This window comes from Oryza sativa, chromosome 1, assembly GCF_034140825.1.
Source record: "Oryza sativa Japonica Group chromosome 1, ASM3414082v1".
In the NCBI taxonomy this organism is placed as follows: domain Eukaryota; kingdom Viridiplantae; phylum Streptophyta; class Magnoliopsida; order Poales; family Poaceae; genus Oryza; species Oryza sativa.
In genome coordinates, this window is record NC_089035.1 from 2,562,193 (window position 1) to 2,582,373 (window position 20,181).

General features: G+C 43.4%; 3 protein-coding genes across 6 annotated transcripts; 2 read left to right on the forward strand and 1 right to left on the reverse strand.

Annotated features, from left to right (window-relative positions):
- The first annotated feature begins 6,676 nt into the window (after nucleotides 1-6,676).
- LOC4325206 (protein IWS1 homolog 1) lies at nucleotides 6,677-11,132 on the forward strand. Its single transcript, XM_015765920.3, has 11 exons — nucleotides 6,677-6,783; nucleotides 6,885-7,458; nucleotides 8,413-8,532; nucleotides 9,007-9,227; nucleotides 9,347-9,476; nucleotides 9,622-9,684; nucleotides 9,780-9,857; nucleotides 9,959-10,050; nucleotides 10,160-10,222; nucleotides 10,310-10,460; nucleotides 10,571-11,132. Exons 1-11 carry the CDS (start codon nucleotides 6,773-6,775, stop codon nucleotides 10,667-10,669), a joined length of 1,602 nt encoding a protein of 533 aa, XP_015621406.1. The 5' UTR covers nucleotides 6,677-6,772; the 3' UTR covers nucleotides 10,670-11,132.
- A 1,133-nt stretch (nucleotides 11,133-12,265) lies between these two features.
- Nucleotides 12,266-15,708, forward strand: LOC9266563 (RHOMBOID-like protein 1). The gene is made up of 6 exons (XM_015765921.3): nucleotides 12,266-12,917; nucleotides 13,465-13,628; nucleotides 13,772-13,935; nucleotides 14,020-14,279; nucleotides 14,377-14,503; nucleotides 15,008-15,708. Exons 1-6 carry the CDS (start codon nucleotides 12,487-12,489, stop codon nucleotides 15,131-15,133), a joined length of 1,272 nt encoding a protein of 423 aa, XP_015621407.1. The 5' UTR covers nucleotides 12,266-12,486; the 3' UTR covers nucleotides 15,134-15,708.
- Nucleotides 15,709-15,786: 78 nt separating this feature from the next.
- LOC4325208 (factor of DNA methylation 2) lies at nucleotides 15,787-20,055 on the reverse strand. 4 transcript variants are annotated; one of them, XM_026022760.2, is made up of 5 exons: nucleotides 17,138-17,279; nucleotides 16,916-16,995; nucleotides 16,521-16,799; nucleotides 16,201-16,416; nucleotides 15,787-16,088 (listed from the first exon to the last, which is right to left on the reverse strand). In XM_026022760.2, exons 1-5 carry the CDS (start codon nucleotides 17,196-17,198, stop codon nucleotides 15,855-15,857), a joined length of 870 nt encoding a protein of 289 aa, XP_025878545.1. In that variant the 5' UTR covers nucleotides 17,199-17,279; the 3' UTR covers nucleotides 15,787-15,854. The 4 variants fall into 4 exon arrangements, 2 of the variants coding, with proteins under 2 accessions (XP_025878545.1, XP_066165748.1); XM_066309651.1 differs by lacking the exons at nucleotides 16,916-16,995; nucleotides 17,138-17,279 and adding an exon at nucleotides 18,766-18,904; XR_001542470.3 differs by lacking the exons at nucleotides 15,787-16,088; nucleotides 16,201-16,416; nucleotides 16,916-16,995; nucleotides 17,138-17,279 and adding exons at nucleotides 18,766-18,962; nucleotides 19,063-19,188; nucleotides 19,740-20,055 and having other exon boundaries at nucleotides 16,664-16,799.
- Between the last annotated feature and the right edge of the window lie 126 nt (nucleotides 20,056-20,181).

Here is a 20,181-nt window from a genome sequence, read left to right on the forward strand (position 1 = left end):
AAATATCCACTCGTTCCGTGCATGTCAACTAAATAGTCATAAAAAAAATTGAAATATATATCACTCCACAAACATGTAAGTTAAAATTTAACTTCTATAAGTTGTAACAAAAATAACAAATATAGATGCGAATGTACGATAATTATTTTCAGTCTAATTTGTTATTTTTGTTGTAATTTGTAAAAGTTAAATTTGGTCTTGTATGTTTATGTAATAATATATTTTATATTAATCTACGTTGTTATTTTTTAAAAAAAAATTTGATAACTACTCCTTTAGATGGCATATAAATAACGGGGGATATTCTCTCGAGGGATGAAAATCTATATCCCAGTACTTCAATCAATTAAAATAATGAAACAAGCAAAAAAAATTATGTGTTTCAGATTAAAAATGAAATGTAGCAAAAAACTTTTTGCCCGTTAGACATGCATTCAATCACCGTTGCGGTTGACGGTGGTGTGTTTCAGAGGAGAGGAAAAGAGGAGATTGAGAACATATGTAAAATGAACTCATATATGATTAATTAAGTATTAATTACTTTAAATTTGACAATTGAATCAATATGATTTTTCTAAAACAACTTTTCTATTGATAATTTTCACAACAAATACGTCGTATCATCTAGCAGTTTAGGAAGTATGTGTGGAGAACAAGAGAGTTTATCTCCCAATCAGCAGTTGCCAAACGCACAAACTTGAATCAAGATTTTGTTGCATACATGCATCAACATTCATCATAGATATTCACCCATTGAATTTTGAATCTTAAAACTTTTAAAGTTTTCTAACTTTTTTCACGAAAGTTTATTTTACAGTATTTGCTTTTGAATCATCAAGAACATGTATAATTATATATATATATATATAAGTTTTACCTATAGATTATTTTTTATATGTTGGTAATAGGCTGTTCTATATGCATAAGTAAGAAGATGGGGACACGTACAAACAATATAGCAAACATTGAAAAATTCCTAAAATCTTGAGCAAGAAATTTTTTTTGGCAGAGCACCAAAATGGTGAAGTTTCGTGAATCGTGATCATGACGGCCGCCACCGCCTGCACCGTAACGGGAGGCCGTGCGGCTCGCCGCCGTTGTCGGTATCGGCCACTACACCATGTGGGTCCTGGTCAACGTGCTTAATGGAGAGGGTTTCGCTGTCGATCGGTCTCTCGTTCCACTATCTTCCCTCCTCTTTTCTGCAAGGGTTTGAGTGCGCTTCTTGCCATCATCTCCATTGACACTCTCCTTCCCAGCCTCGATACCTTTCTCTCCTAACCTACGGTTTCCGCGCCTGACCCTTTTTCCGCGCTTGCAGTTGCAGCTACATCCCCAAGGACGGCGAGCAGGCGAGCAGCAGTACGATGATCTTGACTCGAGAACCGACCTCCGCCTCCGCAACGAAGATGCAGCCTCCCCCACCAATTCTTACACAAATCTTGGCGCACATATCGTGCGGCTAAAAAAACGTAAATACCTGGGAAATCCAGTACATAATCTCTCGTATATCTTAAACTAGGGGTAAAAATGTCATTTCAAATTTCTCTTGCTGACATGACAATCTAATTAGGAAAAATATCTCACTTATGTGGTATTTATGTAAAAAAAGAAGGAAGAGTGGCATCTCAGTAGTGCCACTCCGTAAGAGTTGCAAGTAGTAGAGAACCCCTCTAGCAAACAACAGAGCAGATCTGGCAAAGTAAGGAGCTGTTTGGCACAGCTCCAACTCCAGCTCCACCCCTCCTGGAGCTGGAGCTCAGCCAAACAGTTTCAGCTCCACCAAAATTAGGAGTGAAGCTGAGTGGAGCTCTCTCATAAAATGAACTAGAGTTGTGGAGTTGGGTTTAGACAGTTCCACAACTCCACTCCAGACCCAACTCCTGGAGTTAAATTTAGGAGTTGGAGCTGTACCAAACAAGCCCTAAGTATTTCACTATTATAGGATCTAAACGCTTCTTCGTAGAAACTACCTCCATTATCCAGCGTTGGTGACTTTTGGCAGGTAGTTGGATTGATGAAGATAGTTTAAGTGTTGAGCTCAATTTGTTATTTTCTTATTGCATGTCAACTCACCAAAATTGCCAGCAAGGTATGCAATTTGCTATAAAATGTGCGACTTGAGGTGCTTAACAAGACATAGTTTGCCAATTGCCAGCATTCAAACAGCCACGGGGAATGCGATGTTCCGATTCCTAATTGCACTGCTATTGGTCCGGCGCAGCTGCAGCAGAGCAGTCCCGCGCCACATGTCTTTATCACACCAGCGCATCCAGCACCATCGTCGCTAGCGCCAGGGTGTCCGCCTCTGCCACCGCCAGTCGAACAAGATAATGGGGTACTTTCACACTAAAGAATTTGGGTATAAATTTTGCCGGCTATTTCATAGGCACCATCTCTGCTTGTCTTGCGATCTGGGCCTATTACATCGTGATTCTTTAGAGCTGTCGGGCGGTGACCGACGCTATTCGGATGGCACTTCAAGTGGAGCGACGGTTGAGGGTGCCGCCGTCCATCCCGCCCACGAGTTCAGGCAGCTCGACGACGGAGCGCGAAATCGAGATGACTGCGCAACGCGACAATGGTAGGGGGCTTGAGCCCCCTCCCACAGTTGGATCTGTCCTTGAAAGTATCCAACTTTTTCACAAAAGCAAAAAGAAGTACACTATATAGAGCAACCAGAGCGACTTGGTGTAGCTAGCATCGTAGTATCCCAACAACATGATCGCGTTTATTAACAGCTGCAGTCCAACATCTCCGATAGAGAAGCTATAGCTAACATTGCCACCATAGACGTCACCGCAGTTGCAGTGTCTTTCGGTTGCATGGGAGTCAAATTCAACGAGGAGGATCATGGCGGCGCCAGAGCCGGCGGCGGCATCTCCGTTCGAGGACAGCATTGCAATGGAGCTCTGACCGTGTTGTCGATCTCCATAGGAATGCGATGTTCCGCTTCCTAATTGCACTACTATTGCTACGTCCGGTGCAGCCGCAGCAGAGTAACCCCGCGCCACATGTCCTTATCAGGCCTGCACATAAAGCACCGTTGTCGCTAGCGCCAGCGTGTTCGCCTCTGCCGCCGCCAGCCGAACAAGATAATGGGGGTACTTGTCACACTTAAGAATTTGGGTACCAATTTTGCTAGTTATTTTGCAGGTACCATCTCTGCTTATCTTGCGATCTGGGCCTATTACGTCGCGATTCGTCAGAACCGTTGGGCGGTGACCGGCGTTGTTCGAATGACACTTCAAGTGGAGCGACGGTTGAGGGCGCCGCCATCCATCCCGCCCACGAGTTCAGTCAGCTCGACAATGGAGCACGGAATTGAGATGACTGCACAATGCGATAATAGTAGGGGGCTTGAGCCCCCTCCCCGGTTGGATATGTCCTTGAAAGTATCCAACTTTTTCACAAAAGCAAAAGAAGTACACTATATAGAGCAGCGAGAGCGACTTGGTGTAGCTAGCCTCGTAGTATCCCAACAAAATGATTGTGTTTATTAACTGCTGCAGTCCAACATCTCCGACAGGGAAGCTATAGCTATCATGGGCACCATAGACCTCACCGCAGCTGCAGTGTCTTTCGGTTGCATGGGAGTCAAATTCAACGAGGAGGATCATGGCGATGTCGGAGCCGGCGGCATTTCCGTTCGAGGACAGCATTGCAATGGAGCTCTGATCGTGTTGTCGATCTCCATGGGAATGTGATGTTCCCTTCCTAATTCCACTGCTATTGCTAGGTTCGACGCATCAGTAGCAGAGTAACCCCGCACCACATGTCCTTATCACGCTTGTGCATAAAGCACCGTCGCCGCTAGCGCCAGCGTGTCCACCTCTGCCGCCACCAGTCGAACAAGATAATGTGTTACTTGTCACACTTAAAAATTTGGGTATCAACTTTGCCAATTATTTCGCAGGCGCCATCTCTACTTGTCTTGCGATATGGGCCTATTACGTCGCGATTCGTCAGAACCGTTGGGTGGTGACCGGCACTGTTCGGATGGCACTTCAAGTGGAGCGACGGTCGAGGGCGTCGCTGTCCATACTACCCACGAGTTCAGGCAGCTCGACAACGGAGCGCGAAATCGAGATGACTGCGCAGCACGACAATGGTAAGGGGCTTGAGCCCCCTCCGCCGGTTGGATCTGTCCTTGGAAGTGCCCAACTTTTTCACAAAAGTAAAAAAGTACACTATATAGAGCAGCGAGAGCGCCTTGGTGTAGCTAGCCTCGTAGTATCCCAACAACACATGATCACGTTTATTAACAGCTGCAATCCAACATATCCGACAGAGAAGCTATAGCTAACTATTGCCACCATAGACCTCATCGCAGCTGCAGTGTCTTTTGGTTGCATGGGATTCAAATTCAATGATGAGGATCATGGAGGCGCCGGAGCCGACGGTGGCATCTCCGTTCGAGGACTGCATTGCAATGGAGCTCTGACCGTGTTGTCGATCTCCATAGGTGCAGTGCTTGGCCTACTGGCACATCGAGCGCTTCATCAAAGGAAGCTCTACCTAAGGCTTTGTTCATTTAATCCTGTCCAAAGGGTTGAGAGGAATTTAGAGGTGATTAATTCCACACCTCTCAATACCTAAGACTCTGTTCATTTAATCCCCACGCAAGGGGTGAGAGGAATTTGGAGGTGATTAATTCCAGACCTCTCAATCCCCTCCAACCCCTTTCTCATGGGGACAAGCTCTAAAGTGAAGCATCAACTTCTCTTTCTCGAAGACGTCATCACCGAGCTAGCACTGACTTGCGTCGTCGACTGCGATGCCCACGATTTGTTAAAGCAACAAGAAGCTGGTTATTCTCGGCGCACACATCGGAGTTTGATCAGCACGGGACGACTATACGTCGATGGGAGCTCAACCAGTACCTGATAAAGTTAATTGCCTACATACACATATGCACGCTATCGATTTTATGTTACTAATATGTACTACTGTTTGGGAGCGAGATCACTTATAGGTTAAGCATGTGCGTATAGGATCGAGTTAAATAATTTGAGTGTGATATGATCGAGCTTGCTAGTTGCGCTTTCTCCATCGAGAAAATTACATATCTACCATCGCATAACAACATAGCATTTGATTAGTTGAAATGCAATTGTTTAAATGGGAATCACTAGAATACCACTCTCAAGTCTCAACAGAGTACCATCTGACACAATACCATTTTCATCCTTTTTTCCACTTTAAGCTTAGTTTATTGTCTTTGTAGTTGTTTTTTAATGGAAATACCCTGGTCAAAAGGTTGAACCTGATAAAGTTTTCTTTTCCCCAATGCTAAAACTTTGTCATGTGAAGCATATAAAATGTGATGTTTTTTTCATATAAATTAAATAATTTAGCAAGTCATTAGTAATTTAAATTGTCAGAAGTAAATCTATTACATGGAAGATAATCCAAAATGTTAGAAATGCATCAATTACAACTCAGATCTAAAACATGCAAATAAATCAATAACAATTGGAGAGATAAATAACCCAGAATAGCATCATCACATTCTAGGTCCAAGGGCATTTCCGACAAACAAATTTTAAAAGAGAGTAAAATCTTTTCTAAGTGACAAAAAAGATGAAAATGGCATTGTGTTAAATGGTACTCGGTTGAGAATGATATTACAGCAAAACCTATTTAAGTGATGATATTCTAGCGAATTCAGTCTTATGCTATGGTAGATATGCATGTATTCCTATGTAGACATGTATTGTACTCCTTTTGTTTTAGGTTACGAGACTTTTTGACATGGTCAAAGTCAAACCACTCTAAGTTTGACTAACTCTATAGAAAAAAGTAGTGATATTTACAATACCAACATAGTTTCATTAAATCTATAGTTGAATAAATTTTTATAATATATTAGTGTTGGGTTAAAAATATTACTAAATTTTTCTACAAAATTAGTCAAACTTGTAGTAGTTTGATTTTTACCAAAGTCAAAACGTTTTATAACCTGAAACGGATAGAGTATCAACTACGTCATGCACATTGGACTATACAAACATACGCATGCGACAGACCATCACCGACACACGTGTGGTGGGGTAGCGGACCCATGCCTTAATTCGTTACAACTTATCAAGTCCATATAATTCCATAATGTACTGTAGGTTGATTTTATGATTTGCGTTACATACATCCTTATTATGTTGTTCATGTTTATAAAACCATATAGGTATATACTAGTTGATACCTCGCGCTTTATTGTTGGATATGTGGATGGATGCATTATAGAAATGATATATGTATATGTTTAAATAACGTGAAAATGATGTGGAGATAATGATTTGACATTGCTTACATATTGAGTTATAAAAATAGAACAAAATTGTAAATGATATATATCATGTTTATATGATATTTAAAATACTCTAGATAATAATTATTAATGTGTAATGATATGATGTTAAGCTTTAGGAGTTAGTCGATATCAATTTTATAGTAAGATATGATTAAGCTATGATCCTTTCCTTTATTAGCTCAGCAAGAGCAGCTCTAGCGTGGCACAAGACGCACAACTACATGCTCCAGTCCAATCAGCCCACCATAATTTGGGCCGGAATAAGGAGGCAGCAAGAGGGCTCAGGGCCCGGCCCATCACCTGATCACCTCTGTCTCCGTGTCCCTTCCCATCCCCATCTCCGAATCGAATCGATCTCCTCGTTTCGACGACTCGTCTCCTTCCTCGTCATCTCCAAGTTCACCAGCTCCCCCTCCTCGCCTGCTCGCCTAGGGTTTCGATTCGGATCTCGCCGCCGTCGCCATGGATGACCCGTAAGTACCTACCCCCTCCTTCCCCACCGCCCTCTCTCTCCCCACCCTAGGGTTTCCCCGTCTGACCTCGATTCCGCCTTCGATCCGTCCGCGCCTTGCAGCTACATCGACGAGGACGGCGAGCCGCTCATGGACCCCTACGACACGCGCGACCCCTCCCCCGAGCCCCAGCAGCAGCCCTACGACGACCTCGAGGACGACCTCGGCGACGACTGGAACCGCGGCCGCTCCCCGACCCCCGTGCACGGCGACGACGGGGCCGGCTCCTCCTCCAAGCCTCGGAAGCGCCTCCTGAAGAAGGGCGGCGGGGGAGGTGGAGGCGGCGGCGGCCATGGGATGCCCAGCGACGGGCTGGATGACTGGGGCGAGGAGGCGGCGGGGTTGGCGGATGACGATGTGGACCCCGAGGCGGATGCCGCGAAGAAGAGGAAGGGGTCGTCGGCGCTCAGGGACCTCGCGAGGGGCGGCGGGAAGGAGAAGAAGGAGAAGAAGAGGAGGAAGGAGGATGGGAGGGAGAGGGAGGGCGGCAGGGGAATGGGGATGGCAAGGGAGAAGAGAGGCGGCTCTGGTGGGAAGGGCTTTGGCGGCGGTGGTGGCGGCGGGCATGGGGACCAGGATGAAGGGGAGAGGGAGATCCAGGAGCTATGGGATACCATCGCCGGGGGTGACTCCGAGGTAATAATTGATCATGTTCTTCTAAATCTTATTATGCTTGCTTTGTTCCAATGTATTTCAGATGTTTGTTACGGAGTACTCACTATTAGCTGCGTGTTTGCTGCTCGTAATCTTAGCTTGCAATTGTGTTAGTATGTTAGATAATTGGGATTCTGCTGACTGTTGTAATGACTAATTAGGATTCCGTCTGTTAGACCTAAATTTACTTCATTCTGCTGATTGATGTAGCTTTTCTGCTTGATGGGGCTGTTAAATATTTGCTGGGTAATCTTTTATGTTGCAACTGTTGGTTCATTCACATGCTACTTGTTATTTTCCTAAGGGCTGCTAAATATTTGCTGGGTTATCTTTTATGTTGCATTTGCTGGTTCATTCACATGCTACTTGTTATTTTCCTAAGGATTCCAGATTATTCTTGAGGTATTTTGTTAGTGGTCTTTGTTGCAGCCTGTGCTTTGCAATTAGGATGTCTAGCGGATATCACTTACCGAACTTATGTACTCGTGGTTACATTTGCTCTCTAGTATCAGTTTACGGATTTGTTAAATATGTTTTGTTGCTTAATATTGAGTCACTAGGCTCCTTGTGACTTAACATCTAGATGCCCTTGGATTAATTTTTCAAGGCAGATTTTGCCTCTTGAGAACCATGATAACTTTTAGATTTTCCTGCCAGAATTTCAAATTGTTGATGTTATGCAATATTTAATCTATCGTTGCGATTCCTTATTTCCGAGTGTAATACTTAGGAATAATTGAATAATTATTATCTTGGAAACATCATTAGGATGATACTTTGCTAATCTTCATGATATTTGAGTTTGCCTGCCTACCTCTCTGTTTCAGAGATTTATCTTTGGATGATGTGTGGGAATATCAATTCAAGTTTGACAATATATTCTACTAGCCTTGGACAAAAAAAACACTCTCCTAACATTTTGTTTTCATGTAACAGGATGACCAAGAAGGTGTCAGAACCTTAGATGATGATAACTTCATTGATGATACTGGGGTTGATCCAGCTGACCGTTATGGCAGCGATAATGATGGCCACTCACCTCGGCATTACCCTCAGGTATCCATCCTAACATCCTTAACTTCTCAGATGCTTTTCAGGTTATTATTGCATTTCAAGTTTACATGAAAATTATATGGAGAAGGAAAAGAAAGGAAATGGGCTCTATGACAAAAATATTTGACACTAAGTTATATGCTGTGGCTGCTTATATTTATGTCACATACCAATGATTGATTATAGTGACTAATGCCCATATCATAGTAGGTAAGGTTATGGACTTTCTCAACTAGTATTTAGTTACACACATGCTGATATTTGCATCTTCCAGAAGTTTTACATAGCATAATTACCCTGCAGGAATCATAGGGTATAATATCCTTGTTGATGAAGCTCTAATGCCTTGCTGTCTCATAGATTTCCAATTCAAAATAGTCGGTTTACACTAGAATTGCATAATATTTTGTCTGTCCTGCTTTATTTTTTGTCTTGTGGCTACCATTCTACATTGCAAACTAATTCTCTTTATCATAGGCAGAGGAAGGGGAAGAGGATGATGAAATTGAGCGGCTCTTTAAGGGTGGGAAGAAGAAGAAAAAGAACGATCGACCTCGTGCTGATATTGGTCTTATAGTGGAACAATTCATTGCTGAGTTTGAAGTGGCAGCTGAAGAAGATGCCAACTTAAATAGGCAATCAAAACCAGCTATTAATAAACTTATGAAGCTTCCACTACTCATAGATGTACTCTCAAAGTAAGAAGTTTTGAATGCAGATAGTAGCATTAGATTGTTGCCTCTGGTTCCAGTCCAAGTTGCTATTTCGTAGCTAGTCATAAGTCATAACTATTTTCTTCTATATCACTATTTTGCAGGAAGAATCTCCAGCAGGAATTCCTTGATCATGGAGTTCTCACTCTTCTAAAAAATTGGCTTGAACCTTTGCCTGATGGTAGCTTGCCAAATATGAATATTCGAACAGCTGTTCTGAAATTATTAACTGATGTAGGCTATCTTGCTCTTGTTTCGTTCTTATTGCACCATAAAAGCCCACTAGCTTTAGCATATGCACACACTTTTAGTTCATATGGCTTTATTTTCATTCCTCAGGACTACTTTCTCATGGAAGGTTTTTGATCTATTTACACAGTTTCCAATTGATTTGGAGCAATACGATAGAAGGGAGCAGCTTAAAAAAAGTGGTCTTGGGAAGGTATAAGCATCTTTTGATGGTCCCCACATATTATGTTCTGCGTACTGAATACTGAGTTACTGACCATCAATTCTTTTCCCATGTCACATGTATAGGTCATTATGTTTTTGTCAAAATCTGATGAGGAGACTACTTCTAATAGAAAGCTGGCCAAGGAACTTGTTGATAAATGGGTAATTTCATGTTCTTTCTAGTAATTTCTAATTGTATGGTTGATTGATGCTGAAGATTCCTGGTCTCTGTGAGACTGACTCTGAGAAAAACAAACATGTAGAGTCGACCAATATTCAACAAGAGCACACGATTCGAGGATATGAGGAGATATGATGATGAAAGAGCTCCTTACAGGCGACCACAAATGAAGAAGTGAGTCCTCTGTTTCTCGTTTATTCATCAACCATCATAAGAATTACTATATAAACAATATCTAATCTTAAGTTTCTCTATATTTGTTCTATTTTCCACTTTGATGTAGGCCTTCATCAAGTAGTTCTGGAATGGAATCCAGGGACGATGATCTTGATGCTGACTTCTCTCAGTAAGTCCGATAATGTGTCCTTCAGTGCAGGTTGAATCTTCACTCCATCATGTACTTATTTTTTTTGTTTTGTGCTATGAATTCCAGGCGCAAGTCTGGGCAAGGTGGTGCAAGGCAGCATGCTTCTAGGCCAGAAGCATCACCCTTGGACTTTGTTATTCGCCCGCAGTCCAAAATTGATCCCGAACAAATTAGGGCTCGTGCTAAGCAGGTTGTCCAAGACCAGCGCCGGCTAAAGGTTCTGTCCCTGCCTACAAGACTTGCTGTTTTTGCTAGCATGTTACATTGCTGGACGGTTTTGCCATGCCATGTGAGTTACGCAATTAATCATTCTTGTCTGTCATGCAGATGAACAAGAAATTGCAGCAGCTGAAAGCACCAAAGAAGAAAAACCTTCAGGCGTCAAAACTCAGTGTTGAAGGGCGTGGAATGATCAAGTACTTGTAAAATATCCACTTCGAAGCACTTCGAAGTTCTTGCATGGTTGCATCCACAGCGCCACTGCAAAGCAGTGTCTGCATTGGGCCACGGAAGCAGTATCAAGTACCCTACCTCTATCGGGGAGCGAATGGTTTAGCCTTGAATAATTTCTTGGATAATCTTGGACTGTTGATCCAAGCTCTTTCCATTCTGGTAGGGTGCTATATGTGAGCTTGAGAGACATGGTGATTCGGGCACTATTTATAACAAAGGTTTATACTATTGTTGGTCATGATGGATATATTGTGTTTAAAGAAGAATGATGGTGCCTCTACTGTATACATGTTTATCATGCTTTACAGCAAAATCTGATCGGGCTGTAACTTTTATTTGATTGAAGTTCCTGACCTTTGTACTAAGACTAAAGACATGAAAGTCTTGCTGTGGAATAAACATATTGCGACAACAGAATTGTGCTTACGGCACCCAAGAGAGTTGAATACGTGTTGTTCTACTATAAGACTTTGTTGACTTGTTGGCTGATTCACTATAACTTTTTGTTGTCTTGTTGGCTGATACTAGGATTCACTATAAGCAGTTTGAGGCCTTGAATAGCCTCTGCTACAGCTCTACAAAGGTTGTCAAATGTCATCCTAGAGTTGCATCTTGTATGGTTTGTTGATCACGCAGACACCCCGTTATATTTTCAACGCTATACGCCGGCACACGGATATCTTTGGCATTATTTTTTTTTCTAGAAAAAATAAAATAAGGCGTCAGTATACCTTTGTGTACGAATTTTGAAGAATTTCACGACTTCACCTAAGTGATCATATGCTGATCTTTTCTGGTGGAAGATAAATTACGATGCCGGTAGGCAAAAGGCGAAATCTGAAACATAGGTAGAGCGAAACATGGCGTAAATCTGAAACGTAGATAACGGACTAACGGCTGCTGCTGCCTGGAACGTAAAATTGTTGCTAAGCAAAGCACTTCACCGACCATGGCGTAAATTGCGCGAGACGGCTTGGCTGTTTCGCCAGCGACGTTATTGCGAATTCACTTCGTCAAAAAGGATCAATGGCTGATGCTTGTATTTTTCATTCCTGTGTATAGATTACAGTACCAAAAAAAATTACAGATTAAAGTCAGGCCAAATAAAAAAAAATGAAGCCTGCAACCAGCAGGAACGAAATAAGCTGCTGCTGCTGCCAAATGGAACAAAGAAACAGCCAAAGAGCACAGGACAAGGCGACTGATTACCTGAAAGGGACACAACAAAAGAAAACCTGAACAACAAAATCCATTCTCCTCTCTCCGTTCAATATATATATATATAAAATCTAGATTCGTAGTATTAAATGATTTATTTTTCATGAGATGATGAAAGAGGTGTGTAAAGGCACTTCTTCACTCTGGCAATGATCTCCGTAGCCTGTTCATAGTGTATTTAAAACCTTGCTCTTTTCTAATATAGTGACGTGTAATTTCCTTTAAAAAAAGACACTTGCATCAAGAACACACAAAAGAAAACTAGCACTCCAGCTTGTAAGGAAACTAAAAGAAAATAAAAGACAGAGAAAAAAGAAACTAAAAATAGAGGTCGGCGTTCGTCTCCCTCCTGTCCCCCGTTTCCACCTCTCCATTTCCAAAGTCCAAACTTTTCTCCCTCTCTCTCTCTCTTCTGAGGAGGCCAAGGCAGCACGCGTGGCCGACCAACCTCCCGAGCCCGCGTGATCCGGCAGCATCGATCGCGCGACGCGCTCGCATTCCTCCTCCCGCGGGGAGGAGCCGGCAGGATCCGGCAGCCGGCGCCGTCGCCGCCCCTCGCCGCCGCCGCCGCCATGCCGCGGCGGGGCGAGACGACGGTGGTCCCCATTGAAATGGGCGGCGGCGGCGGTGGCGGTGGCGGAGGAGGCCAGGAGCGGCCTAAGGCCCCGCGCCGCCACGGCAGCCACGGTCCAGGGCACTACGGCAATCACCACCACCACCGGAGCCGGCCCCCGCCGCCGCCGCCGCCGCCGTCGGAGTTCCGGCCGTTCCGGCGCTGGTTCCCGTTCCTCGTGCCGTTCTTCGTCGTCGTCAACGTCGCGCTCTTCGTCGTCACAATGTACATCAACGACTGCCCCGCGCATATGCAGGCCACCGGCGACGCGATCGGCGGTGACGTCGGGGAGGGCGCCGCGTCGCAGGGGTGCTGGCTGGAGCCGGAGCTCGGGAGGTTCGCGTTCCAGTCGTACAAGGAGAATCCCCTCATCGGGCCCTCCTCCGCAACGTAAGCCATCCACGCACCACCCCATAAAATTTGAGATCCTTCAGGTCTCTCATTCTCATGGTTGAGGAACAATGCAGCGGTTAGGGTGAAATTTCGCTCATTTCTGATTGGTGAGATGGGTGATTCGGTAGGCCATTGGGGTTTCGTTTCTTATCAAAACTTTGGAACTGGCACTATTAGCTTAGGTTTAGATCAAATGGAATGCCTTTTCATCCATGAATGGTTCAATCTTGGGGATTTTTTGGGGGAGTCAATTTTGTAGATTACATAAAGATAGTGACTGTTGCAATGTTGTCTGTTGACGCTATTTGTTTGTGCATCTAATTTTGTTGTGGATGTAAATCTTGTGCCTTCTTAAAATAAACAATTTAATGAGGAAAGATTGCTGGGTATAATACTTTATTTAGCTGTATTTGCCTTAGCAAGGGTGGAATAAATAATGTTGATACATAAGACAAAATTTTCAGTGAATACTCAAGCTTTATTTCTGTTTATTGAAGATGGTGCTAATTTGAGAGTTCAACTGACATATCTACCAATTCGTCAGGCTGTTGAAAATGGGGGCACTAGAAACCAGTAAAGTTACCAATGACCATGAAGGCTGGCGCCTCATTACATGCATTTGGTTGCACGCTGGTGTTGTCCACATACTTGCTAATATGTTGAGTCTCCTATTGATTGGAATCAGACTTGAGAAGGAATTTGGTTTCAGTAAGTATTGAAATAATTTAACATTGAACTTCTTGTGATTCTTCACAAATATTACATGTTTTACTTCTGCAGTCTGTATAATTTCTTCAACAGCTACTTGGCATATAACTAAGACCATAGATTTTAATTATTGTCTATTGCAGTGAGGATTGGCACGCTATATGTCATCTCTGGGGTTGGTGGTAGCTTGCTGTCTGCTCTGTTTATGGTGTCAAATATCTCTGTTGGTGCCTCAGGTGCACTGTTTGGATTGCTGGGGTCCATGCTGTCAGAGCTGATAACAAATTGGACAATATATGAGAATAAGGTTTGATCTCAGATCTATGCATTTATTTTACACAAATCCTACTGCATTTCTTGTTGCTAATTGCATTCTTGTTTAATAATCCAGTTTGCAGCATTATTAACTCTAGTCATAATCATTCTCATCAACTTGGCTGTTGGGATTCTTCCACATGTTGACAACTTTGCTCATCTTGGAGGATTTACATCGGGGTTCTTTCTTGGTTTTGTTCTTCTAGTTCGCCCACAGTTTGGATACATTAACCAAAAGAACTCTCCTCTTGGACTTCCCATGGGTACAACTAAAAGCAAGTACAAGACATACCAAATCATACTTTGGGTTATTGCTACATTAATATTGATTTCTGGGTAAATTTCTTCTCCATCAGCAAAAGAGCAATGATAAATATATTTAGCCGCGCATTTGAACCTCATGCCTGCATTTGCTAAACTTCACTCTTGGCAGGTTCACCATTGGATTCATATTGGTACTGAAAGGGTTCAATGCCAGCGAGCACTGTTCTTGGTGCCATTACCTGAGCTGTGTACCTACTTCAAAGTGGAGTTGCAACACGCCAAACAACTATTGCATGGTAAGTTCTTTCTATGGGTATGCTTCTTACTAAAGGTGATCTTCAGTCTTCACCAACAAAATCTGATATTTTTGCAATCACTAATTGGTATTTATTTCCCTTTTTGTTATCAGGCTTTATGGGTGTATTTTATTTAACAGAACAAAAATGATCCATATAAAATGGATACAAGAATCTTGCAATTAGATGAAAGCCGTTTGAACTTTATTATAAAAGGTTGCCTTGATTGGTTTTGACCTATCATTTCGTTAACAATTTTGCAGTTCTGTTTCCTTTCTACTTAGGGTTATGTCCTGAAGCTATTTTACTGTATAATGGCCCAGTACTTTTTGCTACTTTTGCTAACATTTTGTGACCTTTCTCAACCCGTAATGATAACCATAGAGCTCCCTTCCAGAGGTTATTTATCTTTCAGTATGGTCATCTTTGTAGTGCCTACATTAATATTTCACTTTTGCTATATGTTCTTATTGTAAACTTACTAATGGGGAGCTTCTCCTGCAGTCTTCGCAGCTTGGAAATCAATTAAATCTGACATGCGAAAGCAATGGAAAGACTGAGGCATATACTCTCAACAACCCAAATAGCACGGAAGCAATTAAACACCTGTGTGTTCACCTTTGCAGTTAACGATGAATGTTTGTACTTTGATGACAAGTACTTCTCACGCAATGCACATTTCTGGAAGAGAGAGAGAAGCCAATGTGGTTACAATGAGATGCTCTGGTAATGCAATACGTTTGGCTTCTATGGTTTCATTCTGTTGTATGTACTATGTGATGTAAATGTCAGTGGGCGGTTGTGGAAGATGGCTAACTTGCGGCACTAGTTCTGATTTCAGAAATGCCAATGCACAACTTGCATTCTAACCTTTTCTTGTGAAGATACAAAGATTGTCTTGGGTATAAGCTGTTGTATCAAGAGAAGGAAGCTTGGTGAATCTCTCCAGTAGATGGTGTGTTGCATACCATGTATAATTATTATCCAGAATATTAGATACTGAGTTGTTGGATGGAGGGCAACCATGGCTAACAAGTTTAGGAAGTAGAACTATATCCTGGTTGTCAAATAAAGTTAGATCAATCCAACACACAAGGTCAAGGATGGCTATGCGGCCCCATGTAAATGTCAAACCATGTAATCGCATATATTCTCCACTGTTGAGCTTCTCCAATGTATAACTATGATCTAGGTCAGTTCATTTATGCTTCTCTACCACTGGTCAGACATGAATCATGCAAACATGTATGCTCAGTGAGTTGACATGAGAAGATGAGCAAACAAGACAACTGTGAATTTGTGACAGACCAACATTTCTATTGTTGTGTATGTTGTGTGTGAAGTGTTCATGTCAATTGTCAGACTGAGAACTGTTCGTCTTCAGCTGGTCTGAGATGTACTTCACCACCTCCTTCGTCGTCGCCTTCCTGCCCTCCCTGAAGTTCCAGAGCTCATTCATGGTGTGCCGTCCACGAGGATTGTACTCGTTGAGCTCAGCCATGGCGGCTTTCACTGCATTGCAGACACTATCACCGTAATCTTTGCATAACTGCCTCAGTTTTTGATCATCTTCATCTACAACTCCCTGCAATCGTCAAGAAATGCAGCAGATTGGAGGGCAATAATTCTTAGATTTACAAGTTCAGAAAATGCAACCTCAGAATTCAGAAATGGATGCGGAGAAATTGACCAGTCACCTTATCTTCTCCATCAACCTGAATAATCTTAAACGGATGCCATGATGGATTCTTCAGTTCTTCCTGCCAGTATGAGATCAGCATTGCAGCTTTGCCCCTAGGATCATCCTCCCTGTGCTTCCTCTTGCATGCAAGGTGAAATGGCCTCTCATCAAGTTCTCCCATCCTTTTTATCCCAATAATCGTGCTCGTGGTGATCGTCATGTTCTCGACACCCTGAGAATTGTGGCCATTTTCATGGATGAAAAATGTACTATTTTGCTACAATCTAAGTCCCAGTTCGAGCAGTGAGAACTTCTTGTCAATGGATGGGTGTTTACCTTAATCAACTCCTGTCGATATTCTTTAAGTTCATCGCTGTTCGTCCGCAATCTTTTCATGATTTCAGCACATGAGTCAACCAGCATTTCTTTTTCTTCATCTACAATCGTTCTCAAACATATCATGATGCTGTAAATGTGTTCATGATCTTCCTTTCTGAGGCTCCCCCCTGCTTGTAAATTCATGTTCATCTGCCGTATTATGGACTCTAGTGACTGCCTCTGCTCCAGCTGCTTCTCAAGCTGATTTAATTTTGCATAAATGGCTTCCATGTCTTGCTACAATAATAAACATATACAAATAAGTTTAGGCAAGAAGTGTCTAATGATGATCGCAATTGGTACAGATGAACCTTGCTAATAATTGTTCTAGTGTTGAAGATAAGAGAAGAAACCTTATGAATTTTATGCAGCATTTGAGCATGGACATCACGATTCATCTCCGGGATGATAATTTCAGCGATTTTTCTTAGCTCTGCTTATTATCAACACCAAACAATCTCTGAACAAATCAATTTCTGACGAAGATATTGACGAATTCGACATGAATTTCGTGCAAACCGTTCACAAATTCGGACAGAGATATCAACGATTTCGCCATGAAATTTCTCACAAACCTTTGAGCTCGTCGTGCAGCGAGGTGTTGCCCGCCTCCGCATTCTGCACCGCCCCGGCCATCTCCTCGCACTTGCGCTACAAGAACACGGCCCGCCTCTCGTGCTCGCCGGCGATGGCCGCGAGCTTCGCCGCCACCCTCCCTTCGTCCCTCTCGACGTCCTCCGCGCTCCTCGCCGCGCCGCCGGCATCCCTCAGGAACCTCCCGACCAAGCCGTCGCCGTCGTGCAGGTCGTCCTCCCCGGCGGGCCAGCCGTACACCGCGCCGGAGGTGGCATCCTCCCCTGCGAGCCACCCGTACACGGCGCCGGCGGTGGCGCCCTCACCTCGCCGTCGACGCCGCCACTCCCTCCTCCCGGCGCCGGGGAAGCGGCCGGGGAGCGACATGGCGTCCCGGAGCCCGGCCCAGCTCTTGCCGAAGTGGAGCACCAAGAAGTGGTGGTGGTGGCCGTCGCCGGCCGTCGCTTCTTGGAGCGCGGTGGTTGGGACGCCGGCGAAGTGCTGATGAGCGTGGAAGGCTAGCGTGCTCGCGGCGTCGGCGGTAGCGTCGTCGTCGTCGGTGGTCGTGGCGAGAATGCCGGTCCACGGCCAGACGAGGAGCTCGCCGCCGCCGGCATTGTGCGTCTCGGCCTCGGCGTCGGCCATCGTGACGTCACTCGACATGGATCGTTCAGTAGGTTGGGTAGCTAAGTACTCAACTCTGCTCTTTTTATAGGTTGGTTTGTAATTAATTTGGCATATATTGTTTTGTGTAAAAACTCAAAAAATATTTTGCATTTTGCATGTCGGATTTTCTCTTAGGGCAATTGCGATAGTCGTAAGTCGTACGTTCCTTGCAATATCTGCACAATCTTAAAGCTCTGAGTGGCTTTGCCTGCACACATAAGGCTCTAGTGAGTTCAAAGACATAGCTGCTTGGTAAACGTCTTGCTGAACATATCGACAAACCAAAATAGTATGAGGATGTTTTCAAAAAAAAAAAAATAGTATGAGGATTCTAAGGTTTTTCGGCTATAAGTATATGGTAATTATTTATACCAAAGTTTTGGATATGTCAATTAGAGGATTAAAAAACAAGGTTGCTTGTTCGAAGCATATGTAGCATTTCACAAATAATAAGAAGACAATGAAAAACAATTGGCAAGATATAATGGAGCAGCCCATTCCAATACTCAAGTAAAATTTCATCACCTTCGGTTGACCCGTAGAAAATGAAAACTGACTTATTGATCATCCTATGGAAATTCAGGACCGAGCATGATCAAAAGTAGTATTAGTTTTAATTTTAATCTCCCCAGCAAATCTCATCATCTACTAGGTTTTAGTTTCTTCACCGAACCCTATGAAATTGTTCTGAATGATCCAACTGTTGTTTCTTATGACACAAAATAGAATAAAGTAATCACTAAAACAGGAAGCAGGCCTTTTAGATAGTAGCAGTTGGCTGCTGATAGTACACTAAATAGATGTAGCTTGCTAGTTGCTACTTCATTTTTTCACACCAAGAGAAGTACATATCCTATTCCAAAAAAAGAAAAAGAAAAAGAGAAGTACATATGGCCAGTTTCCTTGAACAGTTAAAATTCTTAATAATCTAGGTGAATGATAAAAATGAGAATAGAAAACTCACATTCTTCTTGTAGTTCTCATTCTCAGTTTTCAACTCATTGTTCTCCTTTTTCAGGACCTCGATCTCCTAGTTCTTCCACTCAACCGTTTGCACTGCATGCTCAAGATCCTTGGTCTTGAATTTGAGTTCCCACCTCAGATTCTCATTCTCTTGAGAGAGCCGTTCAGCTTCCTTAGCCAAGTCACTCAGATACTGAGCTGAACACAGAGAAGCCACACATTTCCAGGATCTCAGATTGCTGTGTGAACAAGAACAGGTGATGCAATTTAGTATGAAAGATTGAAATTCTATGTGTACCTTGAACCTTTTTGTTCTTGATCCCAACTTTGGAAGTCTGCACCTTCTGAGGTGTCACGGTTGCTTTCCTTTTCCTTCTTTCCAGCCCTCCTCCAGCCTGAACATAATCATCTTCAGAAACCTCCTCTGCATTAGAACATATTTCCAGTTAAATCTTTGTTACAATAAGCACATATTCTAGGAAAATTATAGGGGAAAAAATATTGGCTCTTGCAATTTGAGAACAGCATCAATGGCAGGGCAGTACTAGATTGGAAAAAAAAAAAGTTTCGCCACGTTTTTGGGTTTGGGAATTTTAGGGGTTTCACCCCCCCCCCCCCCTTCTAAAAAAAGGCTATTGCGTTTCCATCAAATTATTGCAAGAGTATTGGAATATATGGTGGAATAAATGTGTGGAGAACGTAAATAAGCTGCCTAATCTGTTGAATGATCGTTGATTAGGCTGGAATTAACTGCTGAAATGTAGCAATTGGCAAAACCCTAATTGTTTTTATCAAAGATTAGGCCCAGTGATGCGCTGGATGATCAATCCCCTATGCTATTAACCCATCTAAAAAGCATCCATGAACTCCAAAAACTCTAAAAATGGAGAGGCGATTACACTTGCGATTTCGAGAGGAGATGATCATGGCTGAAGTAAAACGAAATGTAATAAATGGAGATGATCTTCCTCTTACCACCACGGGAACGACGAGGCCTCTCCTTCTCGACGCACGAGTCCTTCTCCGTCTCGCCGCCGCCGGGGCCCTTCCCCTCCTCGCCACCCTCCTCCTCACCATCATCATCAACATCGTCGTCGTCGTCGCCGCCGTCATCGACGGCAGCATTCTTGAAGCGCACGGACCACGCATTGGCTTCGTCAGACACCGCGGCGGAGAGGTCCCCGCGTCCGCCGCCGCCGGCGGCGGCGGCGGCGGTCATGTCGGCGTGTCCCCGTAATCGGCGGGAGGAAGTGGGTTTTGCGTTGTGGCGATCTTTGTTTTTTCTCTCCTCGATTTCCTCCTCTCAAGTCTCAACTTTATGTGATGCTCTCTAGAAAATCTTCTGTGTAATTTTTTTTTTTCATTTGCCGCTCTGCTGGTGTCTCTCCCGCGCCACTTACAAATTGTAAAATCTAGT

What these genes read in the sequence shown, in the direction of transcription:
- LOC4325206 (XM_015765920.3), top strand. An exon ending in CTCATAGATGTACTCTCAAA is followed by an intron (nt 9,228 to 9,346) that starts GTAAGAAGTTTT and finishes ACTATTTTGCAG; the next exon opens with GAAGAATCTCCAGCAGGAAT. An exon ending in TTCTGAAATTATTAACTGAT is followed by an intron (nt 9,477 to 9,621) that starts GTAGGCTATCTT and finishes CTATTTACACAG; the next exon opens with TTTCCAATTGATTTGGAGCA.
- LOC9266563 (XM_015765921.3), top strand. Translation starts at nt 12,487, where the DNA reads ATGCCGCGGCGGGGCGAGACGACGGTGGTCCCCATTGAAATGGGCGGC. An exon ending in ATCGGGCCCTCCTCCGCAAC is followed by an intron (nt 12,918 to 13,464) that starts GTAAGCCATCCA and finishes CCAATTCGTCAG; the next exon opens with GCTGTTGAAAATGGGGGCAC. An exon ending in TGAGAAGGAATTTGGTTTCA is followed by an intron (nt 13,629 to 13,771) that starts GTAAGTATTGAA and finishes TGTCTATTGCAG; the next exon opens with TGAGGATTGGCACGCTATAT.
- LOC4325208 (XM_026022760.2), bottom strand. Translation starts at nt 17,198, where the DNA reads ATGGCCGGGGCGGTGCAGAATGCGGAGGCGGGCAACACCTCGCTGCAC. An exon ending in GCTGCACGACGAGCTCAAAG is followed by an intron (nt 16,996 to 17,137) that starts GTTTGTGAGAAA and finishes GATAATAAGCAG; the next exon opens with AGCTAAGAAAAATCGCTGAA. An exon ending in ATCGACAGGAGTTGATTAAG is followed by an intron (nt 16,417 to 16,520) that starts GTAAACACCCAT and finishes CACAATTCTCAG; the next exon opens with GGTGTCGAGAACATGACGAT.